Source organism: Fusarium venenatum (assembly GCF_020744135.1).
Source record: "Fusarium venenatum strain MPI-CAGE-CH-0201 chromosome Unknown EDB82scaffold_3, whole genome shotgun sequence".
Lineage (NCBI taxonomy): Eukaryota > Fungi > Ascomycota > Sordariomycetes > Hypocreales > Nectriaceae > Fusarium > Fusarium venenatum.
Window position 1 is genome coordinate 6,850,955 of NW_027072131.1, and position 16,603 is coordinate 6,867,557.

At 46.4% G+C, this 16,603-nt stretch overlaps 7 protein-coding genes across 7 annotated transcripts; 2 read left to right on the plus strand and 5 right to left on the minus strand.

The window, feature by feature from the left end:
• Positions 1-42: 42 nt before the first annotated feature.
• Positions 43-1,739, minus strand: EDB82DRAFT_274751 (uncharacterized protein). Its single transcript, XM_025728770.2, has 4 exons — positions 1,167-1,739; positions 738-1,116; positions 568-685; positions 43-518 (listed from the first exon to the last, which is right to left on the minus strand). Exons 1-4 carry the CDS (start codon positions 1,353-1,355, stop codon positions 65-67), a joined length of 1,140 nt encoding a protein of 379 aa, XP_025583104.1. The 5' UTR covers positions 1,356-1,739; the 3' UTR covers positions 43-64.
• A 1,301-nt stretch (positions 1,740-3,040) lies between these two features.
• EDB82DRAFT_433725 (cytochrome P450) lies at positions 3,041-4,689 on the plus strand (the record flags this gene model as incomplete). The annotated part of the gene is made up of 3 exons (XM_025728771.2): positions 3,041-3,337; positions 3,401-4,534; positions 4,588-4,689. The coding sequence occupies 3 exons, from the start codon at positions 3,041-3,043 to the stop codon at positions 4,687-4,689; spliced, it is 1,533 nt and encodes a 510-aa protein (XP_025583105.2).
• Positions 4,690-4,726: 37 nt separating this feature from the next.
• EDB82DRAFT_465907 (heterokaryon incompatibility protein-domain-containing protein) lies at positions 4,727-7,089 on the minus strand (the record flags this gene model as incomplete). The annotated part of the gene is made up of 1 exon (XM_025728772.2): positions 4,727-7,089. Exon 1 carries the CDS (start codon positions 7,016-7,018, stop codon positions 4,727-4,729), a length of 2,292 nt encoding a protein of 763 aa, XP_025583106.1. The 5' UTR covers positions 7,019-7,089.
• Positions 7,090-7,817: 728 nt separating this feature from the next.
• Positions 7,818-10,612, minus strand: EDB82DRAFT_578131 (uncharacterized protein). Its single transcript, XM_065609981.1, has 9 exons — positions 10,523-10,612; positions 10,348-10,470; positions 10,137-10,291; positions 9,929-10,081; positions 9,335-9,876; positions 9,005-9,278; positions 8,772-8,947; positions 8,538-8,724; positions 7,818-8,486 (listed from the first exon to the last, which is right to left on the minus strand). Exons 1-9 carry the CDS (start codon positions 10,588-10,590, stop codon positions 8,053-8,055), a joined length of 2,112 nt encoding a protein of 703 aa, XP_065464226.1. The 5' UTR covers positions 10,591-10,612; the 3' UTR covers positions 7,818-8,052.
• Positions 10,613-10,777: 165 nt separating this feature from the next.
• Positions 10,778-12,006, plus strand: EDB82DRAFT_509718 (uncharacterized protein). The gene has a single exon (XM_065608824.1). The coding sequence runs from the start codon at positions 11,020-11,022 to the stop codon at positions 11,941-11,943; it is 924 nt and encodes a 307-aa protein (XP_065464227.1). The 5' UTR covers positions 10,778-11,019; the 3' UTR covers positions 11,944-12,006.
• On the minus strand, positions 12,007-13,127 carry EDB82DRAFT_509720 (uncharacterized protein). Its single transcript, XM_025728775.2, has one exon. It carries the CDS (start codon positions 13,070-13,072, stop codon positions 12,014-12,016), a length of 1,059 nt encoding a protein of 352 aa, XP_025583109.1. The 5' UTR covers positions 13,073-13,127; the 3' UTR covers positions 12,007-12,013.
• A 1,299-nt stretch (positions 13,128-14,426) lies between these two features.
• On the minus strand, positions 14,427-16,114 carry EDB82DRAFT_509722 (uncharacterized protein). Its single transcript, XM_025728776.2, has one exon. The coding sequence runs from the start codon at positions 15,681-15,683 to the stop codon at positions 14,688-14,690; it is 996 nt and encodes a 331-aa protein (XP_025583110.1). The 5' UTR covers positions 15,684-16,114; the 3' UTR covers positions 14,427-14,687.
• Positions 16,115-16,603: the final 489 nt, after the last annotated feature.

Genomic DNA, 16,603 nt, shown 5'->3' on the forward strand with positions numbered 1-16,603 from the left:
CTACTCTCACTGTTTCTTGCAACATTCATCAATACGAATTTATCGTGATCAGGTTACTCCGGGCTTATCTACTTTCAGATCTACCATAAGAGACAATTACCTCCCTTGTTTTTGTTATCCGTGGACTGGAAGGACCAGCCGCCTGAGTATTCTCCTGACCATTCTCCATTGCTGCACGATGCTCATTGAGGATACTTCTATCACTCTGGTTATCAGAGTGTCTTTCCGGATGAGCCTCTGTCTCCACAAGGGCACTCCATTGACCAGCCTTGTGCTTTGGTACAAACATGATATTATTGGGGATATTCTTCAAAGGATGAGAGTTCTCGCTTGACTTAGCTGTTGAAGGAAAGACTTTGCGTAGAATAGGTCGAAGGGTCGGAAGACAGGCGGCGATAATGATGAGGGCGTTTTCGGCTCCGGCTGTGAGGAGAAGTTCACCGACGTCGTAGGTTGGATCGAGACTTGTTGCATTGGCTTTGAGTTTGGTGCATTTGATGATAGCAATGGATCCAGCACTGGAAATATTAGAAGAGATCGACGTGGATGGCATGGGTGATAGCTTACAAGACACCAAGACTCATAGCAATGGCGACACCAAATTTTTCCCTACTCTTCATGTTGAGATTCCATAGCATGGCCCATGGCAAGAGGGCCAGAATAAAGTCTGTAGCAGCAGAATAGGCTTGTATCAAGTTAGTACCGTGCAATTGTGTCCCTAGACTTGAGATACTCACCTCCAATAAAGTACATCACTCCTAAGTAGACGTGAGGAGCCCAGCACTCACTGACTATAGCAGGGTTCCAAGTTGTCCTCGGGTCCTTGCATCGCACAAAGATAATGATTGATATGAGAACATGCAGCGTGAGCATAGAGACGACAATGAACCACAAGAATCTGTGTATGAACGGCTGCACAGCCAGACGCATCAGACTGATGGAGAAAGATATCTTGCCGAAAGCACATGACATGATGACTAGAGGTTGCGACACTTGGCCAAGGAGAGCAATTGGGACGGCATTTCCAGGGACGTAGAGGAGAACCCATTCGATGTGTCGACCGAGACCTTTTTGGACGGCTAATTCGATGATAACTCCATAGGCCATAAGGGTAAGCTTATCAGATGTTAGTTTATGTAATTGATAAAGCGGAATGGTGGACTTACGAGAGATAATGTAATGACCCAGTCATCTAGACCAAATACTTTGCGTACAAAGAGTCGTGTATAGATTCGAAGAGAAACGAGAAGGAATGGTACAAAGACTGAAAGCCAAGTAACAGTACGAATGGCAGGTCCCACAGTCTCTGCGAGGTACTCGGGAGAGGGCGGTGGTGTATCAGCAGCTGATGACATCTTTGTGCTGGAATGGCTGTCTACAGACACGCGACTTCTCTGAGTGTCTCAAGCTTGCATCATCGTATTGATGAATTGTTTGTCAGGGATGGATGCGCCGTCCTACATATATACTTGGTTTCAGTATGTACATTGGACATGCCGCAGGCAAACACACATCAGCTGAAGCAAAAAGAAAGCTACAGTGTATTATGGCTTTCTTCTGAGTCTGTCATTTGTGATTGGATGTATGCAATGTCAGAGAGTGAACACACTTTATGGAAAAGGATCGGATTGGATACGAAATCAAGGGACTTGTCTCTGAGACAAAGAAAGAAGCAATTAACAGTGCAGAAGCGGACGTGCCAAAGACCGTAGGCCATACCAAAATACCATTAATTCAACGAGTCTCGAAGCTGGATGTGAGACAATAGTGGATACGAGTAGCTACAGTTCTTATAGGTGCACTTGAATACAATAGTAATAACAACGTAATCTATAAGGTCTAAAGAGGTTGATCATTGGTATGTTTGTTCACTCGCGCATAAGGAATACGACAAAATTTGGCAGCAAAAGTCACATATCAATTGTCAAGTCTGATATCACGCAACAAACAAAATTAGAGACTACTTTCTTACAAGGATTTTATTCCTCGTTAAATCTCATTGGTCCCAAAGGTCGCGAATCTGATAGATCATACTATTCCCGCATAAAGACTGTATCCACTTTCCACCATGTTACCCTCCTCCATTTTCTCTCGCCACGGGTTTTTTGCCAGCCGGGAGAGGGGGAGACAACTTGAGGTAATTGAAGGATCATGTGTGAGAAATTAGATGGGAGTTGTACAGGAGATTGAGATCATCTCGGGTAGGTTTAAGAGGCGCTTTAGTGCTGATGTTGAAGAATTGTTGACTAGATACCCATGAAGATCAACGGCTTTTAGTTGCCTCAACCTTCTTTCAACATAAGACTCGGACTTGGACTCGGGGACTTGAGAGTAAAGACTTCCCCGCAAATGGTGTCATGTGTTGACCAACAGTCAGAAATGAAATGATACGCAAACTCAACAAGCAAATAAAGAGAACCAACAGCTCGATACAAAAGTGACAATCACTTCTCACAATCCTCTACCATTCAGCTCGTTTCAACCTCGGAATCTCTTTATCTCCTCAACTTTCCCCAGGATAACCCATGTTGAAGAACGCGGTCCGTCATACCCGGCGCGTTGTCTCCTCTTTTCTCTTTCTTCCGAACAAGGATCAGTGATTCGGGACCGTCACAGTGGGCAAGACTCTAAAGCCACGTTTTCAGGGGTCAGAGGAGCATTGTTCGTGCCTGTCTCGCTCTTTACTCGATCCGTTTTCTCGTACGTATTTCCAGACATATCATAAATACTAGCCCGGTTCTTGGTGACAGAAATGGGAAGGTTACATGTGGGAATGCGGCACGGATTATTGCGTCTCTTGGAACCAAACAAACAGGTTCACTTTTTATCACATTCTCGTCTAAGCGTTCATGCAGATCAGGAACAGGGTTACTCGCTATCTATCCAATGGACGACTCTTCCCACTACCAGGAAAAAGCAATATAGTCTACGTCGTTTCTCCTCTTTCTCCCAAATATGATATTTCCTCGCTTTTTTTCTGATCCATTTCAGTTCTGGGACATGTGGTACAGAAACAAATCTGTACTGTAGATCAATCAATATGGCAATTTCCACTGTCTCTTTGGGTTACCTCCTGTACGCGGGTGTTGCTTTTGTCGTCGCCAGCATATTATACGAGTTCTTTCTTTCACCCCTCAAGCATATCCCAGGACCAGGACTTTCCAAGTACACGGATTTTTACAGGGCATATCTCACTACGAAGGGGCATGTCGATGGTCACATTAGAACCTGGCACCGAACATGGGGCGCTGCTGTGCGTGTAGGACCTAATACTGTGAGTATTAGTGATCCAGATATGATCAAGGTCATTTACACCACCAGAAACCCCTGGCGAAAGGTAAGTAACCCAAAGCAAATCGTGTGGCTTCAGACAATAATAGCCAGTTCTGATATTTGACAGACTAACATGTACCGTCCCAATGACGTTCTTGTCAACGGTCAACGCATTCAAAACATTTTCAATACTCAAGATGAGGATTTCCATCTGAAGTACACAAAGCCCATTAGAGGTTTCTGGACCCTTCCCAAGATGCTAGAGGCGGAACCTCTGATGGACGAAACTCTCTGTGAACTCATTACTCATCTGGACAACCGCTTCGCCAGCACAGGATCTGTCTGCAAGATGGATGACTGGCTCTCTTACTACGCCTGGGATGCAGCTGCTAGTATCAGTTTCGGCCGTACCTACGGTTTCATGGAAAAAGGTGGTGACGTAGAGGACATCATTGCCGAAAGCGCTGCTGGACTCAAGTACTTTGCCCCCGTTAGCCAAATCCCGTGGCTTGATGAGTGGCTGGACAAGAACCCCATTCATCGGGTTGGTCCTCGTCCTCTTGTCAACGGAGTCATCTACACTATCAAGATCCTCACAGAGTACCAGCAGCAACTAGCTTCCGGCGCTGCGAAGCGCAAACCTGTGGACTTGTTCATAGATAAGTACAACAGTCTCAAGGAAACAGTCGACTTTGTGGATGATCAGCAGGTTATCAACTGGCTCATGCTCAATGTTCTTGCAGGCGGTGATTCAACAGCTGGAGCCATGCGCGCTCCTGCTTACCATCTTCTCAAGAATCCTTCTGTGTGTGAAAAGATGGTCGCCGAGCTTCGAGCTGCAAACCTGACTTTGCCTGTTCCTCAATGGAAGGAAATCAGTCAACTGCCCTACTTTGACGCCGTCATGCGCGAGTCGATGAGAATTTCGCCCGCTGTTGGTTTGATACTCGAGCGCGAAGTTCCTAAAGAAGGCCTTGAGCTCCCAGATGGTCGATTCATTCCTGCTGGTACAAACATCGGTATCAACCCTTGCGTTGTCACACGCGATGTGGGCGTTTTTGGCGAAGACGTTGATGTGTTCCGCCCTGAGAGATGGCTTCGTGGTAAAGGAGAAACAGAGGAGGGACATGCCGCTCGGGTAAGACGCATGCATGAGTGTACCGAGTTGATGTTTGGCCATGGATCGAGGGTTTGTATGGGTAAGTACATGTCAAAGCTAGAGATGTACAAGATGTTTGCTACGCTCTATGTTAACTTTGATGTAAGTCACTTCTCCTCACTCCTCTCAAGACTGGATACTGACTGTCGTTATAGGTACGAATCACTGATCCCAGTCATACTTGGAAGTATGAGAACAACTGGTTCATGTATCACAGAGATATCCCTTGCAAAGTTAGTCGTCGCGAAAAGGCATAAGCAATCATTAAATAGATATATATCTCATCTTCCACTTTTAATGGAGAACATACTTCTTCAATTCCCTTTCTCCAGCCTGCCACTGATCAATTGCCTTGCCAAACATGTAATTCTCAATGTAAATATCTCCCACATATCTATACTCGCCCTGCGTTCCCTCTGGTCTCAGCAACACTGGAGTCGAGCAACCCAGAGGCACAACCACAACATCCCCCGGAAGCATAGCTCCAGATCCGAATCCGAGTCTGCGGTTCTGGGTAAGACAGAAAGTCCTTCCTATCATACGATCCCCAAAGTTGGTCTGAAAAAACTGTCTTCGTGCTTCAGGTGGGATGTTCGTAGGTATATCGACATGCATTCGTAACATATCATCGAGAGGAAGATGCAGGAGACGATCGCGGAAGAGATTCACTATGGCATGGTAGGATACCAGCTTCCAGCGGCTTCTATCATATCCGGTAGTTATCTGACCAAGACATATCGTCGCCATGAAAGCCTCTTCTGCCAACTGTATCTGAAACTGTGTTCGTCCCTCCACAGCTGCAAGAAGTAAAGCCCTCCAGTGTAGAAACGCCATTAGAAAGTCTCCCAGGTTGCAAAGAGTTCCAACAACCATTCCTTTGGTCTGAACGACATCTATTTCGATGCCTGAAATTTCAAGCTTGTTCAAACGCTCATCATGAAATTTGCAAATCGCCTTTGTAGGACCTGATGCGCTGAAGCCGTACTGGCGGCCCATGGCTGACGTGAGTGGGATATGGGACCAGTCTGGAACAAAGGAAGGCAAATTGGAGGATCCTGTATTGACTGGGAAGTGCACAGACTCGCAGATAACATCCAGCTTCTCAGTAGTTTGGATAAGAAACTCAACAATTTCTGTGTAAACATCCTTGACGGAAAGATTATAGTCGACACGGAAACCGTTGCGAACATGCGCAGGCAAAACACCGAGTATACCGTAGAGCTTGTCTCGTGGATCAGACGATACTTGGCTTCGACTAGCTCTTAGTACTTCGAGAAGGGCGTTTTGTCCATTCAGAACCTGAGACTTGAGAGTCGGGAGGCTGGCGGGCCCCCCATGAATCAGAGTCTGCACGCAAGTAAATTTGTCAGGTCTTCTCATATCAGGACCATTTGTCTTGAAAACAAGTTCAGCGTGATGTCTGCGAAACAATGTTGAAGCAGTCTTGTATGATTGCCAAGGGAGAAATGTTTCTCCGCAGTGAACAGCAATTCGTTTTGCGTGGAAGATCTCTTGTGAAACCCAGAGTCTTTTCCAGTAATCTCTTCCAAACAGCGACACAGCGGCCAGTAAATCCCCGTCCTCAGCGCCTTCTGCCAGTATCCGAGAGACATCTTGATCTGGCATAGCCTGAGAAGTCGGCGGCGCGAGTCTAGCCAGAAGCTCTACCGCTCTTGTACTATCGTTGTTTTCAGGTCCAAGCCATATGGCTACAAAAGCAGCGTTGGCGTAAATCTGATCCACAAGCTGAACATGCTGGCTCCTCTCATCTGTATTCTTTTGATCAATACACAAGGCATCTGCCCAAACCAACACAGATGATTGTCTTTGTCGAAGTGCTTCTAATGCTCCATAAAGGTTGACGGTAATGGGCACCCGAGATCCCTCAATGTCGATATTCTTGGTATCACCGACGTCGCCCCATGTGTATGATACAGCGACGTATTGGGGCGTGTTGGTGATAAGAGCCTGGATAATTTCACACTCGATTATAGTTTTGTGGCCTGGCGCAATCCTGATGAGTCTGATGAAGCCTGTTTCGAGAGGCGTGTAGTCATATGGTTGCAGGTCAGAGTAGTCGAGAGTAGATACTACACTCGGTCTGGATATGGCTGAACTAATAGGGGTGATGTTGTAATTATGGGGACCTGTAGGTGGGAACCCCGTCACTTCTCTCCCATTCAGAGAAGAAAACCTAGGTGTCTCTTCAGAGATTGACACTGGAGATTGTGGAAGTGGGACCGTGGTGGGATTCTGCGAGTTCGTTATGGCCATGGCCTCCCTCTCCTCAATCTTGGAAACTAACGACCCCGGGACGGGAAAAGGAGCTGGAATAGGGTTCGGATAGGGCCGATAGTTGCCTTTTCCAGCATTCAAACTTTGCGAGTGTCGAGGAGGAGATACCAGTGGCTGAGGCTGCGATTTCAACTGATACTCGGCGATATACGTCGGATAATGTGAGACTGGTGCCTGGACTGGCGAGCTAAGAGGAGCAGGCTCATTTCCGTCTTCAATGACTGTCTTGCGTCTGAACAAAGAGCTCAGCCGAGCCTGGCTCTTCTTTGTCGTGGGTTCCTTTTCAGCCATGTTGACTTGACAGAGACAAAACTGCGAATAAGATGAGAGAATTAAAAGCTTACTCTGAACAATTCATCGAGCTGAAAACTAGCGGAGGTCCAAAAAGTCTTGGGTGTCAGCCTGGAGCTGGATCTTTCCAAGCATCTTTGTCCTATCACACAGCGTTGTTTGGTTGTTCAGCCTAACAAGGCTTAGTATGAACCGGGGTATCGTGTTCGCGCCCCTCGCTTGGAAATTAGATTACATGATGCTGCAAAGGGCTACTAGGCTAAAGTTACTTAAAAACAAACATCATATATCCGAAGCTATATCATCGTCGTTGAATTATACTCAAAGGAATACAGAAACCATTTGCCATATCACTATATACTTATAGAGTTGATGAAAGTAGAGAGATGATCTGCCGTTCTTCAATCAGAACGATATGTGATGTAGTGGACGCAACAAGTTCCTCCATAGATTCGGCTGTTACTGAATCAGACAGGAGAATCTGACTCAGGGAATATATTCTAAGTATTAACAGATAAATAAATAACTGCCAGGAATTGATGTAGCTGGATAATATACTTGAATAGTATACATATGCTGAGACTTTCAAGGTTACCCGCTGTGCGGTCTACCACTAGCTTACATTGCCTCCAACGGCAAACCTGTTGGTCTAGTAGCCATGGCCAAGAGTGAGGCCACACTGGTCACTCTCATGAGCGCTTTTGAGGTTACATTTCCACTAAGAGAGCCTCCTACAGCTTATCTGGCCAGAAAGAGCACTGATAATGCTTAAGGAATTCATGCGAGTACTAACAACGTGGTTGGAATTTGAGATTGATGAAAAAACAAGAACTGCCTACTCACGAGCACCATTGGTCAAGAAAACAATGGCCGCAGAAAAGATCAGTTAGTTTTGATCTTTGGAAATGATAAACAGAGCTGCCTCCAAACTCTCCCGTCGCTGTACCTGGTTCAAGTTCGCCCCGTTCACAAAAGCAGCGGAGCATGACTGTTGAGTATAGTTTAAACTAACCGCTACTAAAAAACTAGGATTATTATTCTATCTCGGGCTCATATAGAAAGTTGTCCACGTCCAACTGTTCAGCAAGATCAAGCAGCTCTCCTGGGGTGAGTCCAGCCATGGCATTAGCGGCGAAGAGATCCCACCCAGTTTCGTCAGCGAGATGTTCATCGGCGTGTTGACCTTCATTCCCTTCTTGGTCCTCATTCTCTTGAGTCTCTGTAGGAATCTCTGGAGAGACAAAATTGCTGGCTGGTGTCAAAGCTGAAAGCTTCTGTTCCAGCTGCTCCAACTCCACTTTTCTCAAAGGAGCGATCAAGCTTCCCTTGGCGATGAGAGTATCGAAAACGTAGCGGGCATCATCTCGCCATGAGCTATCCGAGAGGAGTGAAGGGCAGATGATGGGGATGAGATGCAGTAGAAATGCTGATGACGAGGCGTACTCGATTTGGAAAGGCAGGAATGCTTCTAGACTTGCTGTCAGCGGAGTTTTGCGATAGCAACACTAGCTTGGCTTACCAATGAGATCTTCGTCTGCCAGAGCACGTAAAGTCTTGAGGATTGACTGTGCAGAACTGACACAGGATTGAATCAGTGATGCAACTGGGGGAGATAGTGATAAACCGTGTGTCATTTGTGTTTTGGACTGCTCGATATGCATGTGTAGAGCACACATGATTTGTGGTCTCGTTGTGAGGACGACACACTGGTAATTGGTAAGTAAAGCAGAAAAGCAATATCCCCGATACTTACATGGTGATATTGGAGTAAAAGCCGTGTGGCGATTCTCGAAGCTTTACTAATCGAATCGCGGAAATGCTTGTTGATGATGTGAATCAGATCACGATTCAGCTCAGCCAAGTTTCTCAGGATAGACTGAGTGTTGCTGAAAAGAGTACCGTCATAATCTTTGCCAACTCCATATACCGCTGTCTTTCTGTTAGCCATAATATTCACTGATTGTCAGTAATCATTTTCATACTTACTTCCTAGAAGCCGTGCTATGAGACGCGCCAACTGAACGTGGAGAGTTAGACTCAGCGACGTTAAAGAATTGTCAGCTTGGGAAGGCAGCTTGTTGGTGATGTCTTCATCTCTAATAGCGCTAGTAGCACCGATAAGAGCTGCAAACTCCTGATCCAGCATGTAAACTACCCAGAAGATTATGTGGCATCGTTTTGAATGTTGAGCTCCAACGACCTCTTCTGGCATGTGTCTATGGAAACCAGATAACACGCAGATTCGAAGAGCTTGTCCTATCTATGAGAAGCCATATCAGTATTTTCCAGGCTGAAGATCAATATGGTTTTACTCACATGCTGATATGCTGCCACTCTCATGTCGATTGACTGAAAGTATATCGCTGCAAGAGTAAGTGCCTGTGCTGAAAGAATTGGATCTAAGGCAATCCCAGCCAGCTCAGGCATAAGAGGCATAGCCCTAGCAGCGTACTGATAACCCGGTGGACTTCCATCGGCACTCTTTCCGCCGAGGAACGCCTTTCCAAACGCTATCATGAGCAAATATTGTGCATACCACAGCTTGCACGATGCTGCCTTCGTTGAAGCATCCTGGTAAAGCTCTTTAAAATGTTGAAGGAATTCAGTTTCATCGATAAGGCTTGCTAAGGGACCGAGATAGAATCTTGCAGTCTGTACGAGAAAGAATGCGTAGTCTGATGGGGGTAGGTTCGAGATATCGGGATGTTCTTCAGGCATCAGGGGTCTCCATTGGAGACGGAATGCGACTCCGTCGAGATGCCATGGCGGGGGATCGTTGTTTGCTTCTGGAAGATGTTTTCCAACCAGAGCTAGGACTCTTCTACAGAATGCCCAGGATGAGGCAGGGCCCATATACCCTGTAATATTGTGTGAGTATACGTGGATCACTGTCGAGGTTTTGGGGCTCACAGTAGCGTCCGAAGGCTTGGCCAAAGACATAATCATTGTCGACAAGTGGATTCTGGCGAAAGGCAGGTTCAAGAACATCGTTTGATAAAAGTGGCCTTGTTTCATTTTGTTCACCGTTCTCGCCATTATCATCTGGTGTTCCGAGGGTCAAGTCTTGGTATCGAGTTAGTAGACGTAGACAGAGCAAGGCAAGTATTTGGTCACTCACCCCCATCGGCTTCTACTGCAGATGTATCCTGAGGAAGTACTGTTGTCATACCATAATCGGAAACGGATGAATGTCTCGGCCGGGATCTTGATCCGTTTGGAAGTGATCCGGGAGATGGAACTCCATCTTGTCGTCTCTCCAACGCTCTGAGATAACTGTAGCAGCCAATGAGAAACGGCAGAAGGTAAGACAGTGATATACTCTTCCTTACCTCTCAGTTACTGTGACCTTTTTCTCCTCTGTCTCGTATATGCATCTTTCATTCTTTCTTCCGCATCTTGCACAAGGTTGTGCCCCAGAGCATTTGACCTTCATGGACCGACATCGTTTACAACTTGATGATGCTGATTAGCTTTGACCTGCGTATCGGGTTTTGGTAGACATACGCTTTTGAACACTTCTTGACGACTCTGAAATGACTCTGTTGAGTATTGGGCATCCTTTCGACTGACATAGAATAACTTTCGATGATGTACAGACAGGGAAAGAGTAAACTCAAAGTCGGAGTCTCGTCCCGACTTGGGGAAGGAACATCCCGGTGACGCCCTTTCCTATTTGAGTAAGTCTTGATGAGCTGGCTTATCACCGCTATCGGATGTGGAGAGATGGACCGGGACGACATCCCGACTACTATTCTTTAAGCAGTTTGTATTTGTCATCCAAACAATATTCTGTTAACAGACAAAGCAGTCTAAAATCATCTATCATAGAGAGAAACATCCTGGGATAGTGGCTTACTTGTGATCTACCAGTATGACGATCAGAGCCTACATAGCGGTGAGATACCCTACAAGATCCAGGTAAGTCATTGTAAAATCAAATCAAGAACGCGGAGTTGACCACAGAATGTAGACCTTCAATAGTCCTGCAGGCGTACAAACAGATGAGAAACATGTCACCATCAGCAATAAGACTCAACTCCTCAGCTGCGGCTGTCGCCACCCAACCCGCATTCTCAGCAGTCCAGCCCCTCACCAACTTCGCAGAGAAGATAGCCAATCGTCCAGCTTTTGACAACTCCAACAGACCTATCGAGGTAACAAAATCCCCTGATCCAACATGGTCTTATGGAGACGGTGTTCGCACTGGAGAGATACCCGCCGTCAACAAAGTCCACAGAGAAATCGACCCCTACTCTTCTGATAGATCCGTCAGCCAAAACTATCGCCTCTTGATATCTGGCATCGCCCCTCGCCCAATTGGTTTCATCAGTACCGTCTCCAAAGACGGCAAAAAAAAGAACCTTGCGCCGTTTAGCTATTTCCAAATGGTCGACCATGATCCGCCAATGTTTATGGTTAGTTTCTCGTCTCGTCACGGCCGTATCAAGGACACATATCAGAACATGAAAGATACCAAAGAATGTGTTATAAACACTGTTTCTGAAAATATGATTGAAGCTGTTAATGCTTCATCCATTGATACTCCTTATGGAATTTCAGAGTGGGATATTACTGGTTTGACGGAAGGTGAAACGGCCACAGTGAAACCCTCACGAGTTAAAGAGTCAGTGCTTTCGATCGAAGGTAGAGTTGTGGATATCAAGGAATTCGAAGGACACAAGCCAGGCATGAGTGGATCTGCCATCTTTCTAGTCGAGGCAACGAGGCTTTGGGTTCAAGAGGACGCAGCGAATGAGGATTTCAGCCATATCGACCTTGACAAGCTGCGACCAATTGCACAGCTTGGTGGAATGTCTTATGGACGAGTAACGTCTACTTTCGAACTTCCTCGCACTCGATGGGTGGATGAGCAGCCGAAGAGCGAGTTTTTGTCTAATTTGGAGATTCAAAAATCGGATAGATAATCACATATACAGGAAGATCGACAATCTTGGGCCGGACTAAACGATAGATATATGTACGAATTTGAGTATTCTAGTCCTGGGGAAACTTGGAGCCTCCCTGCTTCCTTATCTCATCCATAATCTCCATCACACGAACAGTCTCCGACCAAGGCATGACATCGCTCTCAACCTTTCCAGCAGCAATATCAAGAGCCACCGCGTCAGCCTCCCAGTAAAATCCCCTCCCAGGCTTCTCAACATCATATTTCTTTCCCTCCACATCTCCATCTATGTACACGGTGAAGTTCTCAGGTGCAGCTGCAGGGCCCTCTACCACGATGCATCCTCTGGTTCCTTCAATACGGCAAAAGATATTGGGGGTCTTGACTTTTGAGTTTGACGTAATAATGCCCTGCTTTCCATCAGGGTAGAGCAAAACTATAGAAGTACTAAGATCGACACCTTGGACAAGAGTTTGCGCAGCGCAGATCTTTGGTGTAGTTGCATTCTCGCCTATGCCTGAATCAAGGCCTAAGAGACCCCACGTCAAGCTGTAGATACCAATATCGAGTAGCGAACCCGCACCCAGTGAAAGATCTCGCAAACGATGCTCAGGAGCTAGAGACTCAATGCGTTGGTCCATGGCAAAATCGGCAAAGAGGCGAACCACATCCCCAATGACTTTGTCCTTGTGAACGAATTCCTGGATAGTCTTGACAAGAGGGAAGAAACGTGTCCACATAGCTTCCATAATGAAAACACCCTTTGCCTTTGCCGCCTCGAATACCTCTCTCGCTTCTTTAGCATTCAAGGTGAATGCTTTCTCGCACAAAATATTCTTTCCGTGCGCGATAGCATCGAGACAGTTCTTCTTGTGGAAGCCATGAGGTGTTCCGATATAGATTATATCAACACTGGGGTCTTGGTAGGTTTCTTGGTAACTCCCGTAGATAGTCGGAGGTTGAGACGTGTTTGGAAGATGTTCTTGGACAAACTTTTTGCCCTTTTCAACAGAAGAGGAACCAATGGCTTGGATGATGTGTGTTGCTTTGGCGTCTTTACGGTCGATGGTGAGATCTGCAATGAACCAGGATGAGATCATACCAGTTCCAATGATGCCCCATCGTAGGGTTGGCTTTGACTCTGACATGATGTTCTAATTGTGGGTGAGATGAGAAGAAAACATAGAAAGTCATGATAATAACTCATCCTTCGGTTAAAAGAACTCTAAGATGGAATTGCTTTCAGGCTGTTTAGAAAACCCCGCACTACATGGTGGAACCTCTAACTGATGGCATTTCTGATGCTGTATATTAAACGACAATAGATGATGAGGTTACGGAGTCAACTCTGCGGTAGTAGCGACTCAAATCAATCTGTCGCTATCTGTGTGTGTACCTAATTCCTTGTCGTCTTGAATAGACTAGACTTGCTTTGCTGTATAAAAATCAACCCCTAGTCTAACACAACAATCCTAGCTCAGAACACTTCCAAACTTGGTGGCTTGACTGCGAACGCAAGAAGAGCATCTTCGAATGCAGAGATGGCGGTGGTTGATATACTGGGAATGGATATCATGCCGCTGAAAAAGGGCCAGGCCTGGCCTGCTAACAATTTCCACAGTACCTTGGCCACAGTTTCCACTCTTTTGCTCATACAGACAACTCATCAGGCGAGGCTGGAGGCTAGCGAAATGCAGGCCCGCGGAATGCAGGCCCTCTCTGAATATAACTATCAAATTCCATCTATGAAGAGTCAGCATCAGGGCCTTATAGCCATCCATTATGCTTATATCATCTCATAACATGCTTGTGCCTAGCATAGTACTATCACAAGCATGATTCACTCTGAATGATCGTCGAGAGTTAGATATATACCTAGTTTGCCCTTCTCTGGTCACCTTCGAATCCGTTTCCAGATACGATATCCAATGGCTTTGCCACATTTGTATCCCCCCTTCCCTCACTAACTGCTTCTGTTGTTTCCCACATAGAGCACCCTGGAATTTGTCCTAATACGAAGGTAACGCAGTCAGTCAATTCACGTCCATACATTGTGTTCCACGATACTAACCACTGTCGCAGCCCTCGTATTCGCAGGCCTTGTACGACACGATGCCGGCAAGAAGAAGTAGCTTGTGTATCAGTTTCGGTGCTTACCTCACTCATACCCCTCTTTACAGCACGATACGGTTGTTCAACTTCCTAGAAATCTACTGCATTATACGGCTATCACTGCAAGCCACAGGGAAAGGATGGAGCAGTTTGAACTATCAGATCGAGAAAGTGCCGTCGACACTATCCAGCCTCTGCTGGAAACCTCGCAACTGATGGTAGTACATGTGCCAATTCGCTTCAGAGCATAATTGCCGAATATTACACAAAAAATAATGTTCCCCTGAATGCTGTCCTTAGTAACGGCTTATCTGGACAGTGGAGGAATGGTGGCAGCCGCAATTAAGCCTGGATGTTGACTTGGAGAGAAGCAAGGTGTATTTAAGATAAGATTTGTTAAAGGAGTGTATTAGTTAGATTTTCATCGTGCCCGATAAAATCAATGCTCTAAATAAGTAATGTAAAAATGATAGATCAGTCTAATGCCAAACAATCCGTCAATGTTCCAAACAAACAGACTCAAAACCCATATATCCAAATGATCGTCAACATGCTGTATGTACGTGTAATGCAACGCTATGCTATGCTATGTTATGCTTATGCAACGCTCGTTATTCATAAGACTTGGAATAATTGAAGTGAATCCACCTCTTACTTGGGGCAGACAGGTCGGCTCTGACCACAGGCATCCTTCTTGCAGCATCCCTTGAAGCCGTTGGAGCAAACCTGGAAGAAGCCAGTGCCGGGAGCGCAGGTTCCGTCAGAGCGAGCCTTGACCTTGAAGGACTGGGCAGGCTGGTAGGTACCGGTCTTGTAGTCGGGGCACCAAGAGTTACCACAGGCGTCACCCTTGCAGCAGCCCCGAAAGCCGTTGGAGCAGGACTGGAAGAAACCGGTACCAGGAGGGCAGACAGTGGGGTCATCAGATCGCTTAGCGGGAGAAGAAGGGCAGATAGGCTGGGTCTGGCCGCATGCGTCGTTCTTGCAGCATCCACGGAAACCGTTGGAGCAAGACTGGAAGAAACCAGTTCCGGGAGGGCAGACAGTAGGATCATCAGATCGCTTGGCAGCGGTGGAAGGACAGATGGGTTCCTTCTGACCACAAGCATCGCCCTTGCAGCAACCTCGGAAGCCGTTTGAACAGGACTGGAAGAAGCCGGTGCCGGGAGGGCAGATAGTGGGATCTTGACGCTTAGCCTCCTTGGTATCGGGGCAGACACCGGCATCGCCAGTGCAAGCATCAGACTTGCAGCATCCCACGAAGCCGTTGGAACAGTTCTGGAAAAATCCTGTTCCAGGAGCACATTCGCCGATGGGAAGATCAGTGGAAGTGGCTTGAGGGGCGACAGTGGTAGCTGTCTCAGACTCCCACTCGTGACCACCTACAACAGGGTTGGCGACGACAGGTGGTTCAGGCTCAGTGATGAAGACAAGGTCGCAAGTCTTGAGGGCAAAGTCTCGGCACCACTTCTTGTCGCAAGGGTCTTCGGAGCAGTATCCACGGAAGCCATTCTTGCCGCAGACGTAGTACTGGACTGACTCGAGACCGAGGGGAGCGAGGCCCTCACATTCGGTCTGGGGCTTGGAGTTGGGAGAAGCAGCGGCGAGACCGGAGATAGCAAAGATGGCAAAGATGGCAGAATGCATTTTGAATATCGTTGTATGGGAGAAGAGTCGAAATAATTGACAATTGGAAACAATGAAGTGAAACTAAACTGTTGGCAAAGACGACTGAGAAGAAGCGAAGGTTTGTAAGGAAATAAGACCTGACAAAGGAAATAAGGAAATATAGAAAAAGGAAATGGAAATTGTTGTATTGATGTTTTGTGTTGTGATGATGAGAAGAGAAATTTCATCTTGGTGGTGGCATCACAGACTTCTTATACAAAGTTGCTTCCCATTGTGAAGCTCAACAATATCACACTAATATCGCAGCCCACAACTTGTTAGTTACTACCGACTTCCGGATTATGGCGGAGGAGGCTATGCCATAGCATCGGCATCTCACACACAGCCTGTCTTGGGGGCTTACACTACATCGGAGTGTCAGCCGTCAGATGGGTTTAGCTGCAATACAGTAGTAGAGAAATACTCAGCCCCCGCCTTCAGCTGATTATTAGCCCTATTTTAAGCTTAAGACTCGGGCTTAATTAGGTAAAGTAGGTAAGCCTGGACCGCAGTTAATTACTCTAGCCTCATTTATGGATCAAAACTCAGCCCTGTAGAGGTTGTTTCTCTGGTTTGCTGTGGCTTTATGCTTTGCCCAACAGTAAGCTGTTGACCAAGCTTTGCTGGTCTTGAGACTTGCAGGAATCTCGCTATTACTTACTTGAGAAACAAAATAATCCACTCACTTTGCGCTATGTCAGACCGGCACTTGGACTGTTTATTTTCTGCATACTGAGCTTAGGTCTCCAGTTTTCTACCATCCCCTCCCTGGTATGGAGGCTGTTCGGGACTTCGGTACAACAGCGTTATCTGCAAACCACTTTCTTCTTGTCTCTCAACGAGTCTTGGAAAAATGAAATTAATACTAATCTTGGACTAGGCGACCAAAGACAGATTGT

Bases quoted from the DNA above. Each gene is read 5' to 3' on its own strand.
- EDB82DRAFT_274751 (XM_025728770.2), bottom strand. From the start codon at position 1,355: ATGTCATCAGCTGCTGATACACCACCGCCCTCTCCCGAGTACCTCGCA. The intron at 1,117-1,166 runs GTAAGTCCACCA...ACATCTGATAAG, and splicing joins GGGTCATTACATTATCTCTC to CTTACCCTTATGGCCTATGG. The intron at 519-567 runs GTAAGCTATCAC...TAATATTTCCAG, and splicing joins GCTATGAGTCTTGGTGTCTT to TGCTGGATCCATTGCTATCA.
- EDB82DRAFT_509722 (XM_025728776.2), bottom strand. From the start codon at position 15,683: ATGCATTCTGCCATCTTTGCCATCTTTGCTATCTCCGGTCTCGCCGCT.
- EDB82DRAFT_509718 (XM_065608824.1), top strand. From the start codon at position 11,020: ATGAGAAACATGTCACCATCAGCAATAAGACTCAACTCCTCAGCTGCG.
- EDB82DRAFT_578131 (XM_065609981.1), bottom strand. From the start codon at position 10,590: ATGTCAGTCGAAAGGATGCCCAATACTCAACAGAGTCATTTCAGAGTC. The intron at 10,292-10,347 runs GTAAGGAAGAGT...TGGCTGCTACAG, and splicing joins AAGGTCACAGTAACTGAGAG to TTATCTCAGAGCGTTGGAGA. The intron at 9,877-9,928 runs GTGAGCCCCAAA...ACAATATTACAG, and splicing joins CCAAGCCTTCGGACGCTACT to GGTATATGGGCCCTGCCTCA.
- EDB82DRAFT_509720 (XM_025728775.2), bottom strand. From the start codon at position 13,072: ATGTCAGAGTCAAAGCCAACCCTACGATGGGGCATCATTGGAACTGGT.